The sequence below is a fragment of the Nicotiana tabacum genome, chromosome 10 (genome assembly GCF_000715075.1).
Source record: "Nicotiana tabacum cultivar K326 chromosome 10, ASM71507v2, whole genome shotgun sequence".
Taxonomy (NCBI): Eukaryota; Viridiplantae; Streptophyta; class Magnoliopsida; order Solanales; family Solanaceae; genus Nicotiana; species Nicotiana tabacum.
Window position 1 is genome coordinate 79669118 of NC_134089.1, and position 14452 is coordinate 79683569.

General features: G+C 36.1%; 1 protein-coding gene across 2 annotated transcripts; it reads left to right on the plus strand.

The window, feature by feature from the left end:
• Positions 1 to 1335: 1335 nt before the first annotated feature.
• Positions 1336 to 5959, plus strand: LOC107764188 (putative sodium/metabolite cotransporter BASS1, chloroplastic). Of its 2 annotated transcripts, XM_016582725.2 has the most exons (7): positions 1336 to 1884; positions 3024 to 3164; positions 4190 to 4345; positions 4460 to 4581; positions 4690 to 4851; positions 4947 to 5007; positions 5571 to 5959. In XM_016582725.2, the coding sequence occupies exons 1-7, from the start codon at positions 1486 to 1488 to the stop codon at positions 5757 to 5759; spliced, it is 1230 nt and encodes a 409-aa protein (XP_016438211.2). In that variant the 5' UTR covers positions 1336 to 1485; the 3' UTR covers positions 5760 to 5959. The 2 variants fall into 2 exon arrangements, with proteins under 2 accessions (XP_016438211.2, XP_016438212.2); XM_016582726.2 differs by lacking the exon at positions 3024 to 3164 and having other exon boundaries at positions 1348 to 1884.
• Positions 5960 to 14452: the final 8493 nt, after the last annotated feature.

Here is a 14452-nt window from a genome sequence, read left to right on the forward strand (position 1 = left end):
GTTTACCTCGAAAATACGAGTAACTATTAAACTTGTTTATGATTTTAAAGATATATGATTTAGTCTAATACTAATTAATAACCAAGAAACCTAACGTATAAATGAAAGAAATAAGTGAAATCAAACCAGTATGCAAGACAGTCTCGACCTCAAGCTAAGGTGGCCTCGAGGTAGGTCAAGAACAATAAAGTTAAATGACAATTCTGATGACCAATGAGCAAGAAAGTAAGAGAGTATATTCTATTGCCAATGATTGATTATAGATACAAATGATTGGGGTCCCCTTTATATAATAAGGAAACCCTAAATAAAGTACATTTCTATTTACAGTAAAGAATCTTATTGGGACAGTTGTCTAACCTCGGATTAATACTACCTCGTACAAATCTATTCCGGGATTTACACCATGATTTTGGAGCCATGGCGGGAATCTTGCTCATTTTGTTATAAACCCATAACAGCACCTTCTCGGGGTTGGGTATACTCGGTTTCGATACTCATCACGTACTTCGATCCTCGGGCCTTGTACTCTATCATCGGGAACGAGCTTGATCCATCGAGCTGTGAAATCGGACATACCTGATTTCGACCGTATACAGGTTCAAGTGCAACTAATAAACTTCAATTTTGTTCATACTTAACTTTTATTTAAGAAATAAAAGAAATTCTATTACATTGGGAAGAGGAGGAGAGACAGTAAAAATTAAGTCAATATTATTGTGCGAGAGATCCACGCAATTACACCCTAATTCTCGGTAGTTATTCATACTTAATTACTTCCTCTGTTTTAGTTTATGTGAACCTATTTTTTTTTTGGTCTGTTTCAAAAAGAATGACTCGTTTCTAAATTAGGAAACAATTTAGCTTAAACTTCCAATTCTACCCTTAATGGGAAGCTTTTATAACCACATAAATATTTTGGACCCCTTTTTGACTTGTTTAGGACCACAAATTCTAAAAGTCTTCATTTTTTCTTAAACTTCGTGCACAGTCAAACATGTCCACATAAATTGGAACGGAGAGAGTAGATTTTAGAATTATCACGAGAGGGTTTAACGATTTAGATGCCATAAATCATAGGCAATCATGCAGAATTTATCATGCTAAGGAAAGAAAAAAGGAAAAGAAAATGCCTAACTAATTTACATATTTACCCTTCGACAGGCCACTATAGAATGATGAGAATTTGGAAAGCCCTTTGGTGCCACGAGGTCTGTATTCACGGCCATAGTTAGCCGACTGGATTTCCGCCACAATACACCTGTTATGTCAAAGTCGTTTATGGGACCCACCTGATTCATTAAGCTACTTGATATTAGTAATCCCCATGAATTCCCCATCATTACTTTTTTCTGTCTAAATCCACTACCAAAAACTCCAACAATCTCCAAAACAAAAATCCACATATCACCATGGTCATGCACAGAAAAGTCTTCATGTGAAGCCTTACAAAAAGTCTTGGATTTTTGCTCCTTGAATTCAAGAATGACGTTATCACTTTGCTTCTTTCCACCATTTTCATACAAAAAAGACAGGCCAAGGATACCCTTCAAGAACTACATCATTTCAACAAGGCCAAAAATGTCAAGGCAGAGGGTGTTGACTGTCAATTGTGTTGAAGAAAATTCTCATAATAATCTTCCTGCGGCAGTGGTTCAAGTAAAATCTAGATGGGAAGAATGGCTGTCAACTGCAGCTAGCCTTTACCCTGTTTATGTAACTGTTGGTGGAATTGTTGCCTGCTTGAGGCCATCTACTTTTTCATGGTGTGTAAATGCAGGTCCTACTTCTTATAGCTTAGCTCTTGGGTTTATAATGCTGTCTATGGGTCTCACTTTGGAGCTCAAAGACTTATTCAACTTGTTCTTGCAAAGGCCTCTTTCTGTGAGTCTACTTCTCCTTCATTTTCTTTTGCCATCCTTTAAGATTCCCTAAAAACATTAAATTCCTTAAGATTGTTGGTAATTTGTGTTCGAAACCAGAATAAGGAAAAAGAAACGTTAGTTCAACAAACAAATCGTAAAATAATTCCGAACCCACAAGTTGCGTGTGTGTTCTTTAAGTCTTACGGAATTTAGGTATACGGATTAATTCCTCCCAGGATAAAACGGAAACTTCAGCAAACTCAACAAATGGAGCAAATCACACTTGACACTTAATTTTATTTGGAAAAATAATGCAACAATGTAGAAAAGGCAGGAGAAATTTTCAGATTTTCCATATCTAAAAAATGAGGCCAAGCCTCTAAATTTATAGACAATGGAAGGCTGATATGGAGAGGTGAAATACAAAAGGTGCATTTTTCATTTCCCATTCACACCCTTTAAAGAAAAACACAACAGCCTTTGCGTTAAGTTAGGTCCAAGGTACATTTGCTTTAGACCAATATCAGGTTTAACGCAAGTTTCTAATTGTTAGACTATATACAAGTATGCAAATCAATTGTAGGGTACTTAATGTTAGCGTGTTGATGAAATTTAGTGCATTTAAATGTAATATTGAATCAGAATTCTGTTTTCTTCACTACATGACTCCACAGATTATTCAGTTAACTTGTTCTAAAGAGTGATATCGGGTAACTAATGTCAAATAGCGATAATAGCAGCGCAGGAAATGAGTTCAATAGCTGTTACAAATGCAATCTTTTTCTTCTAGTGAGTTCGATTTTATTCAAATGTGGCTAAAGTGTGGTCCGGTGTATAACCAAAGCAGAAATATGAGCCATTGACTATGCTCCACCAACAAAAACAAAACAAAAAATAAAATTCGCATCATAAACCAGCAGCATACAGTGCCTTCTAAGGTTCACTGCTAGTTGCAAATATCGCTACCTTTTCCTCCTCTTTGAGTGATTCCCACTGCCTTTCCCTTTCATTTCGCCTGTCGCAATAAGACTCTCATTTCTCAGTGAAGGACTAATGAAAATAGAAGGGATATTGTCATTACTTAGTTTCTATGGTAAGTTTCCAAAGAGTGGTACAACTATAGCAGGCCGAATACATCTTTGATGTTCCATCTTTCAGATTCTTTTTGGTTGTGCTGCTCAATATACAATTATGCCAGCCTTCGGAGTGCTAGTTAGCAAATCTTTGGGTCTCCCTCCTTCAATTTCCGTTGGTCTAATATTGCTTGCTTGTTGCCCTGGAGGTACTGCGTCCAACGTGGTAAGAATGACACTTTCTTGTGTTTTTATCCTTATTAGGCTAGTATATTAGGTTTAATATCTTTTGGAAGTGTTTAAATTTTAATGGCATGAATTTCGGTGGGAAATGAACACATGTTTACAATTTTTTCGAATCTTAATCAACTCCTAATTGTGTAAAATTGCATCTATTGTCATGAATTGGCATTGAGTAGGAGAGTTAGATAGCTTTCTTCTAATTCTTTTCATGTGGTCTAGTAATGTTGTATCGGGTGATCTTGCATGAACCAGCAATGCTTCAAGTGATTCTGATAAATTAGGAGAAGTTGCCAGCGATCCTACACCTACATTTAGTTTAAGCTCTCAACAAATAAAAAATGAATTACCTATTTAACCTAGACTAGAATATATTTCCTTTGATAAGTTCTAGTTCCCTCGACTTTATGACCTTTAGGTTCGATTCTGTTTAGATCGGACTAAACTAGCCGAGTTACTCTAGAATCTACAGATAGATTTATGTATACTTACGTAGATGCAGCTTTGTGTTGGCGCCATCTCTTAAGCTGGAAAAAGCAAGTCATTTATGATTGGTTTCTCATTCTTTTCCCTTCCATTACATTATTTTTAACATCGGACGACTTTCTGCTGTGTAGCATCACAATGTGAAATATTGGATCTGTATCTCTAAAGTCAAATTTACTTCATTAACATGATCAGTCGTAAAAAATTGCTTAAGGACACAGACAACAGCAAAAATTTATTAGGTGTATGCATGTGCTTAGTTTTTCTTTTTAACTTGCTGCACCACTAGGTAGGGTACCTAGTAAATGGTTGAGTTATATAGTTTGATAGTTATAGTGAAATTACCGAAATTATTTGAGTTAGCTTGCCAATCTGCAGTCTTACCATAAATATTAGATCTCTCAACCTTGCCGTTTAGGAATTGAGAAAAATGACTATTAAGCTCTGGTTAATAGGAAATCCGTCTTACAGAAAACCATGGGCTTACCACATTTAATCATTTTTTCGTTTCTGATAGTATTACAGGTAACCTTAATTGCGCAAGGAGATGTACCACTATCAGTAGTGATGACATTATGTACGACACTTGGAGCAGTTGTTCTCACTCCCTTCTTGACAATGATTCTGGCTGGCACATATGTTCCTGTCGATGCTATTAAGCTTTCCATCAGCACTCTACAGGTTACTTCACTTTCACTTTATTGTTTTCCTACAATTCTTACATTTTGATTCATCAAATAATTTGTTTCTATTCTTCAGTTATTTATTTGGTTCCTTTTCATGGTACTCTTTTAGGTGGTGGTTGCTCCAATTCTCCTAGGTTCTTATCTGCAGAGCAAATTTCCAAGAGCCGTGAAAATGGTTACACCATTTGCTCCCCTTCTAGCAGTCTTAACTTCATCACTTCTTGCTTGCAGGTTTAGTTGTTTAAGCTTCGTCATTATCAAATTGATGTTTTTACTCTCAACCATCGTACATTTCATTTCTTTATGTCCTAAACCTTTTTTTTTCTTCTCTTATCTCAGTGTATTCTCAGAAAATGTTGTTCGTCTGAGATCTTCAATGGTTGGCATGTCAGTCTCTTCTGATTTATCTCTATTTCATCGGGCTCAAGCAATACTTGCGAGTGAATATGGGGCAATAGTGATCTCTGTACTTTTGCTTCATTCTGCTGGATTCCTCGTAGGGTAAGAACATACTCCTTTTTTTTACACTCAATTGTTTATTGTCCCTGATTTCAGCAACCCGTAGGAATTTGTCGAGTGATAAGGACCTTCTGCAGGTACCTGGCTGCAGCCTTTGGTGGTTTCGGTGAACCTCAGAGACGTGCTATATCCATTGAGGTACTTGATTATTCTCCTAATGGACTTAAAACTTCCTGTCCTTTGGCATTTTATTCTATGTATCATATATATACATTCGATAACCTTTGACTCTTTTTGGCAATGACTATGAGCTAACTAAAAATCAGCAGACACTGGACATTGTAGTCTATGTAGACATTAAATTAGCAATGGAGGTAGTTCTTTTTAATGTTTTGTCATCTAAAATACAGCACCTCTCATAGGGGCAAATATTATATTCAGAAAGGTAGAATATGGCTTTCAGTTTATGAGGGCATAAGCAATTTTTTTCATGACTTAGTCGCTGCTACAAAAGGTGAAAACCACTAGCTGCTGATGACATTTATATCTGCAGTTTTCGCCCTTTTGTTCCTGCTATAGCCTCCACTGTATGAAACCTAGAACCAATATGAACTGAAACCTGGAAAACAGCTTACGATTCCTTATTAAACATATTTCAAGAAAGATTTAGTTTTCATTTCCCTGCTCCTTAAATTGATTTTTCTATAGTGATCAACATATGCAGCAACAGTATTTCACTTCCTTTCTATATTCCCTTGCAGGTTGGCATGCAGAATTCCTCCTTGGGAGTGGTTCTAGCGACCGCGCATTTTGCATCCCCATTGGTTGCATTACCTCCTGCAATGTCAGCAGTTATTATGAACATAATGGGCAGTACATTAGGTTTCTTTTGGAGATATATTGACCCTTGTGATTCAAAGACTAGTGTGGAAGCCACTGATAAATCATAGTTGGATGATAAAATTCATGTTCAAACATGGGGTAACCAGTTTTTCCTGCTGCTACAGTTGTTGTGAACTTGGTAACTCCTCTCTGTTTATACTCTGGCCCAAATGAGTTCAATACAAATTCGTGTTGGATTTAGCTCATCTACCCTGACAATCTCAGAGAATTTTCAACACTATCAGTATAATTTAGTTTGTTGTTCCAAGTGGCGGTCTTTCGGAAACTGACTCTCTATCCTCCAGGGTAGGGGTAAGGTCTGTGTACACATTACCCTCCCCAAATCCCATTTGTGGGATCCCACTCGGTTGTTATTGTTGTTGTTGTTCCAAGTGGCCTGCCAAATTTTTCCAGGTTACTAATTTCACTTAGAACATTCACATTGCTTGCGTAGAAAGCTAATGTTGCCAGTTTGCATGTCTTCTGAATCATTGACAAGATCACTTTGTAAGAGAGGTCATTACAAAAGTATATGGGAGGTCGAACAGATAAAATCTGAAACATTAAGGTTATGTCTTTAATACAATTCAGTACACAAGACGTCATGACTAAGGCATTATATTGTACATGAAAAACCTCTGTTAGCAGTTTGGCAGCATCCTGCAGTAATTACATGTTTGAAAGAATCCAAACATGCAGTGTGTTGATGTTTGGCAAAATGCCAAAGTCCCACATTGGTTGGGAGTTAAGTTTGGGGGGGATTTTTCCCCTATAAAAGAAGGCCTAATGTTTAGGATTAAAACACACCTCTCATTTGCCTTCTCATCTGTTTAAGGCATTTGTATCTTCTCTCTTTAGTATTATTTCACTTGTATTTTGGAGTGGAATAAAATATTTGGTTGTGTCCGAGGAGTAGGCAGAATTAGCCGAACCTCGTAAATTCTGGTGTTCCCTTTATTATTGCTTTATTGTCTTATTTATTATTTGGTGGCTGTCATAATTTTTGGTATAGTAGTTGTGACTTATTCACACTCTATACATTTGGCTTCCGCAACAATTGGTATCAGAGCCAAGGTACTGTCTAAGTATGCTCTGTGGTTGCAGCATAGTCTGATCTTCCACATCAGAAAAGATTTATCTTGGTAACTGAGTCAAGGTTCTGTCTGAGTATGCTCTGTGGTTGCAGCTTAGTCTGATCTTCCACACCAGAAAGGAAATAATCTTGATTTGTGTCGTCAGCTATTAAATAATATTTGTGTCAAAGATGGGAGACAATAAACAAGAAGAATCTACATCAAGTGTCAACAATACGTCATCATTGGCATCTTCGCTTATGACAAGAATTGTGTCAAATGCGAAATTTGCGGTCGAAATATTTGACGGGTCCGGACATTTTGGGATGTGGCAAGGCGAGGTTCTAGATGTCCTTTTTCAACAAGGGCTAGATCTGGCCATTGAAGAAAAGAAACCAGATGTTATTGGAGAAGAAGATTGGAGAATTATCAACCGTGTTGCTTGCGGTACCATTCGATCCTACCTTGCTAGAGAGCAGAAATATCCATACACAAAGGAAACTTCTGCAAGTAAATTATGGAAAGCACTGGAGGATAAATTTTTGAAGAAAAACAGTGAAAATAAATTGTACATGAAGAAGAGACTGTTTCACTTCACCTATGTTCCTGGTACCACGATGAATGAACATATCACCAGTTTCAATAAGTTGGTTACAGATTTGCAAAATATGGATACAACTTATGATGATGGTGACTTGGCCTTGATGTTGTTGGCGTCACTTCCTGATGAGTACGAGCACCTTGAAACTACTCTACTCCATGGAAATGACGAAGTTTCTCTCAGAGAAGTTTGTTCGGCTTTGTACAGCTATGAACAAAGAAAGCGAGAAAAACAGAAGGGCGGAGAAGGAGAAGCACTATTTGTGAGGGGTCGTCCTCAAAATCAAACGAGGACAAAGAAGGGAAGATCCAAGTCAAGATCCAGACCCAGCAAAGATGAATGTGCCTTTTGTCGAGAAAAAGGGCACTGGAAGAAAGACTGTCCGAAGTTGAAGAATAAGGCCAAACATAACAATGGAAAGGCCATTATGGATTCAAATGTAGCTGATTGTGATGATTCAGACTTCTCATTAGTTACAACAGAGTCATCAACATCTTCAGACATATGATTGATGGACTCGGCTTGTAGCTATCATATGTGTCCCAACAGGGACTGGTTCGTGGAATTTCAAGAAGGAGAATATGGAGTCGTCCACACAGCGGATAACAGCCCTCTTACCTCATATGGCATTGGTTCAATACGATTAAGGAACCATGATGGAATGATCAGAACATTGATAGATGTTCGATATGTACCGGATTTGAAGAAGAATCTCATCTCTGTGGGAGCCCTAGAATCAAAAGGGTTCAAAATCATTGCAGAAAATGGAGTGATGAGAGTATGCTCCGGTGCACTAGTGGTAATGAAGGCTAATCGGAAGAATAATAATATGTACCGCTATCGTGGCAGTACAGTTATTGGGACAGCGACAGTGACATCCAGTGACGACAAAGAGGCAGAAGCAACCAAGCTATGGCACATGCGCTTGGGACATGCTGGAGGAAAATCCTTGAAAACTCTATCAGATCAAGGATTGTTAAAAGGAGTAAAGGCTTGCAACTTGGAGTTTTGTGAGCATTGTGTCAAAGGGAAACAGACAAGGGTTAAATTTGGTACAGCGATCCATAATACTAAAGGCATTTTGGATTATGTACACTCTGATGTTTGGGGTCCTTCCAAAACACCTTCATTGGGTGGGAAGCACTATTTTGTAACCTTTGTTGATGATTTTTCTCGAAGAGTGTGGGTGTATACAATGAAAAACAAAGATGAAGTGCTGGGAATTTTTCTCAAATGGAAGACGATGGTGGAGAATCAAACAGGCAGGAGGATCAAGTGTATTCGCACAGACAATGGAGGTGAATACAAAAATGATCATTTCAATAAGGTCTGTGAAAATGATGGCATCGTCCGACACTTCACTGTTAGACATACACCACAACAGAATGGAGTGGCAGAACGTATGAACCGGACCTTGCTGGAGAAGGTACGGTGTATGTTGTCCAATGCTGGCTTGGGCAAAGAATTTTGGGCTGAGGCAATTACATATGCATGTCACCTCATTAATCGTCTACCATCTACTGCTATTGATGGCAAAACACCATTTGAAAAATGGTACGGAAAACCTGCTGTAGATTATAACTCTTTGCACGTGTTTGGCTCAACTGCATATTATCATGTGACGGAGTCAAAATTGGATCCAAGGGCAAAGAAGGCTATTTTTATGGGAATTACTTCTGGAGTCAAAGGATATCGCTTATGGTGCCCTATGACAAAGAAAGTAATATTCAGCAGAGATGTTACCTTTGATGAATTTGCTATGGTAAATAAGGTAACAGAAGATACCAAACAAAATGAAGGTGCTTCTAAGCAGGTGGAGTTTGAGGGAAAATTTATTTTTCCTACACAAGAAGCAGAGGAGGAAACAAATGAAGATTACCCTCTGGAAGGAGAGCCAGTAGAGGAGATTCCAACTCAGGAATCTCAACAACAACTTGAATCAATAGCAACCAGCAGGCCAAAAAGAACAATAACGAAACCTGTTCGTCTCATAGAGACGGTTGCTTGTGCAACCTCAATTGTAGCTGATGATGTTCCTACTACTTATAAAGACGTTGTTCAAAGTTCAGAAGAAGATAAGTGGAGGATTGCCATGAATGATGAGATACAGTCCCTTCATCAGAATCATACATGGAGATTGGCCAATCTCCCGAAGGGAAAGAAAGCAATTGGGTGCAAATGGGTATTTGCAAAGAAGGAAGGATTTCCTAACCAAGTAGATGTTCGCTACAAAGCAAGATTGGTGGCCAAAGGATATGCTCAAAAGGAGGGAATTGATTACAATGAAGTGTTTTCTCCAGTTGTAAAACATTCCTCCATTAGAATTATGTTGGCTTTGGTAGCACAATTGGATTTGGAACTAGTTCAGATGGATGTAAAAACTGCGTTTTTACATGGAAACTTGGAGGAGGAAATCTACATGACTCAGCCAGAAGGATTCAAAGTTGCTGGAAAAGAAAATATGGTGTGCAAACTTGAAAAATCGTTGTACGGATTGAAACAATCTTCTAGACAATGGTACAAGCGATTTGACGAGTTTATGTTGCGGCAAGGGTACAAGAGAAGCAAATACGATCATTGTGTGTATTTGCACAAGCTTAAAGATGGTTCCTTTGTATATCTTCTCCTATATGTTGATGATATGTTGATAGCTTCCAAGAATTCGGAAGAAATTGATAAGTTGAAGATTCAACTGAAGAAGGAGTTCGAGATGAAGGATTTGGGTGAGGCAAAGAAAATTCTTGGCATGGAGATAATTAGAGATAGACGTTCAAAGAAACTCTGTTTATCTCAAAAGGAATATTTGAAGAGAGTACTTCAACGTTTTGGCATAGATGACAAGACTAAGCCAGTTAGTACTCCACTTGCTTCCCATTTTAAGCTAAGTACTACTATGTCGCCAATGGATGAAGCTGAACAAGAGTATATGTCAAAGGTACCATACGCAAATGCTGTTGGTAGCTTGATGTATGCAATGGTTTGCACAAGGCCTGACATTTCACAAGCTGTTGGAGTTATTAGCAGATATATGCACAATCCAGGGAAGGAGCATTGGCAAGCTGTGAAGTGGATTCTACGGTATATTCATAATACTGTAGATGTCGGGTTAGTTTTTGAGCAGGAAGACAATCAGTTTGTAGTTGGATATTGTGACTCAGATTTTGCGGGTGATATGGACAAACGAAGATCAACTACTGGTTATGTGTTTACTTTTGCAAAGGCACCAGTTAGTTGGAAGTCTACTTTGCAGTCAACAGTTGCTTTGTCTACAACAGAGGCAGAGTACATGGCTATTACAGATGCTGTGAAAGAGGCAATTTGGCTTCAAGGATTGCTAAAGGAGCTTGGTGTTGAACAAAAAGGTATCACAATTTTTTGTGATAGTCAAAGTGCTATTCAATTAGCGAAGAACCAAGTTTATCATGCAAGGACGAAGCACATTGATGTTCGGTATCATTTCGTACGAGAAATCATAGAAGAAGGTGGAGTCACGGTGAAGAAAATTCATACTACAGAGAATCCTGCTGATATGCTGACAAAGGTGGTGACTGCGGTCAAGTTTCAACATTGTTTGGATTTGATCAACATTGTTGAACACTGAAGATTGAAGATGAAGACACAACCAAAATTTGTTATTGAGAGAGAATTGAAAATGTGGAATTTTGCCAAGGTGGAGATTTGTTGATGTTTGGCAAAATGCCAAAGTCCCACATTGGTTGGGAGTTAAGTTTGGGGGGATTTTTCCCCTATAAAAGAAGGCCTAATGTTTAGGATTGAAACACACCTCTCATTTGCCTTCTCATCTGTTTAAGGCATTTGTATCTTCTCTCTTTAGTATTATTTCACTTGTATTTTGGAGTGGAATAAAATATTTGGTTGTGTCCGAGGAGTAGGCAGAATTAGCCGAACCTCGTAAATTCTGGTGTTCCCTTTATTATTGCTTTATTGTCTTATTTATTATTTGGTGGCTGTCATAATTTTTGGTATAGTAGTTGTGACTTATTCACACTCTATACATTTCGCTTCCGCAACACAGTGCCAGAGCCGGATGCAATGTATCAATAGCGCATTCAACTGAACCTAGTATTTTTCACGCGGAGCATAAATTTATGTGTAAAATTTACTAATATTATAATATATAGCAATATAAATCCATAACATTAAAAATATCGAGGGTGTTTGGATTGACTTATTTTAAGTGCTTATTGGCTTCTAAGCACTCTTTTAGTTTGTGTGGTGTTTGGCAATAATAAAAAATACTTAAAAGCACTCGCTTTTAGTCATAAAAAGTACAAAAATAAGTCAAAAGCCAAAAATTGGGTATTATCAACTTATGGCTTTTGTCTTATAGCTTAAAAGCTACTTTTTATAAGTCAATGAATTCAATGTTAAAAAGCTTAAAAGTTAGAACACGTAGAACTTAAAAACTCGTCTTGCAAGTGATTTTCGGTATCGGTTGGCAATGATGTCCAACCATACAACTCTTTTTAAGCCTAAATTATTCCATATAAAAATCTTTTAATTACCAACAAATGAAAAAAGGGAGAGAGAGAGAGAACAGAATATTTTAGAAGCAAATACACTGTTGACGGGCTACCTATCTCATTTATGTTAAAGGTATTCAAGATTTGATATATCTTTATAAAAAGCAATATTTAATTTTACAACAAAGGGCATTTAATTCACCATTTGATCATGAGTAGGTAGGCCACTGCATGGATGTGAACTTCGTAGTGAGACTGCTGAGTTGGCCTATTATATATGCATATTTAAAAAAGAAAAATAATATTATCTACACATCCATATCATTCTTTTTTTCCAGAAGCAGCATGCTAAAGAAAAGTCTTCGCCACTGGACAAAACAGGATTCTCCTTATGTTTGTCGTCCAAGCATAGGAGTTTCTATGAAACATTCAAATTAAATGAGCGTTTGGACATAAGAATTGTGAAATTTTACAATTAAGTAATGTGTCACAGTTGCCTTCAGTTTTTTCTTTTTCGTTTTCTTTGTTCGTTGGGAGGAGGGGTGCATAGTATAACACTATGGAGCTAATTATTAATTAGTAACAGGGCACTAATTACTACCAAAAGATTCTTACCTAAAAGATTAAAGAGATTCTTGAGACTAAAGATAGCAAAAAATAAAGCTGGCGTATCCTATTTAAAATACTTGTTCAAAACTCATACTAAAAATTACACATACAATCCCTGATAATAAGGTATACATGCCTCGCATGTGAAAATGCCTTTTCATTAGTGCCAAATGATTCGATCGATTAATTGGCAATACCTAGTAAAATAAATAGACAAACAAAAACGGAAACCATATCAATAAATTTGCGACGATAAAACAGAGCAAAAATGAAGAATCTTAGACTTTTTTGGAATTTTGAGATATAAAGTGTCGGGGCTGCTCAACACTATTGGAGGCCTAAAGCCAAACTAGCATAAGAGGCCTTTAACCTTTTTTTCCAAAAAAAAAAACAACTTTCTTATATACTTATAATTTATTTAAAATCTAATTTTCTAGCTTTTTGAGATGCAAAATTATGAATAATTATTTTATCATAAATCTTTTCAATAATTATTTTTCAATCGGTAATATAGCTAATCTATTTAATTTTTCTTGCGCTGTGGTTGATTTTAAGTAAGATTTTATCAATTTTAGTTTTAAAAACCTTTTTTCCAGTTTCTAGTTTGTGGTCGAGGGCAGCCAGAGGCAATTGTTACAGGAACTGGTATTATTATTCTATAAGCAATATAAGTATTTGGAAAAGAATCAAGTCTTTTTATCTGATTGAGTATATCGACTAGAGTACTAACAACTCACTTTTTTGGGATTGTATAATGATATAACTTTTTTTTCTTAAGTTTTGAATAACCGAATTCATACTTTCTATTTGACATATTTAATTTTTGATAAATACTAAAAGGATAATATATGCATACGTATTGAAATATCAAGAAAAATAAATGTTAGATGAAAACTAATACTAAAAAGTTGGAATAGAAAAACCTGATTGATTAACTTGATGTGAAAATAAATATTTGTTGCTTTCACAATACACTTCTCGTAGGTTTTAGCTTGATAGACGAAAAATACATAATAATAGGATCTCTTGGAGGCACAAAGGAAAAAATATAATAGTAATAATGATTGGTGAGAACTGAGAAACATAATTTTTTTTTTGAATATTATGGAAACCAATAAAAAGAAAGTAGAAAGGGTTACATATATTTAATGAGGAAAAGATATAATCATTTGATTCCTTTTATAAATTTTGCATTTACATGTTAGGGACCCAATTTTAAGGAACTTAGATATTTTTTCTTTTCACGCTTTACCAAAATATGTAATAAAGTTAAAATACTTAATTATATATAAAAAAAAAATATAGGGTAAAAAGTGGAGGCCCCTAAAGTTGGGAGCCTAAAGCTTGGGCTTCATTGGATTTACCCAAAAGCCGCCCCTGTAAATTGTAAATCTCAATGTCTATTTTTCTTCTCATGCAATATATTGTTTTCATACAGATTATAAGAAATCCACTTTTTAATATTAATTAGTAATGAAATTAACTGTATTAATCTTTACTATCTCTTCACATAAATACTCTTAACACATACTCCAACACTATATACTTTAAAGATAATGTAGGGAAAAAAATTTAATTTATTTGTTAAATCTGAAAAAATCACATATTATAGACATGAGGGAGTATTAGTGAAACAAAATTAAGACAAGGAGATATGTGTATTTCCATTTTCCAAGAAACATTTGCAAATGGAGTTCACTAGCTTCAAAGCAAGAGCTGATACAGTATTCCTTTTTTTTTTCCTTTTTCCTTTTTCTTCTGATAGAAGGATAACAATGAAATTAAGCTAATACTCCTTTTTCCTTTTTGTTCCCCGAAATTAAGTGAAGCATTTAAGGTAAAAGTAACAAGAAAAGAGATGATGAGAATGGTCACAAAATAAGAAAGTTATTAGTATTTGTTTTGACAGTTGAAAAGGAAAGAAAGAATTAATATCATCATTCATCAGTAGTAAATTTAAAATCTTCCACGGAGACGTAATAAATCATAACAAA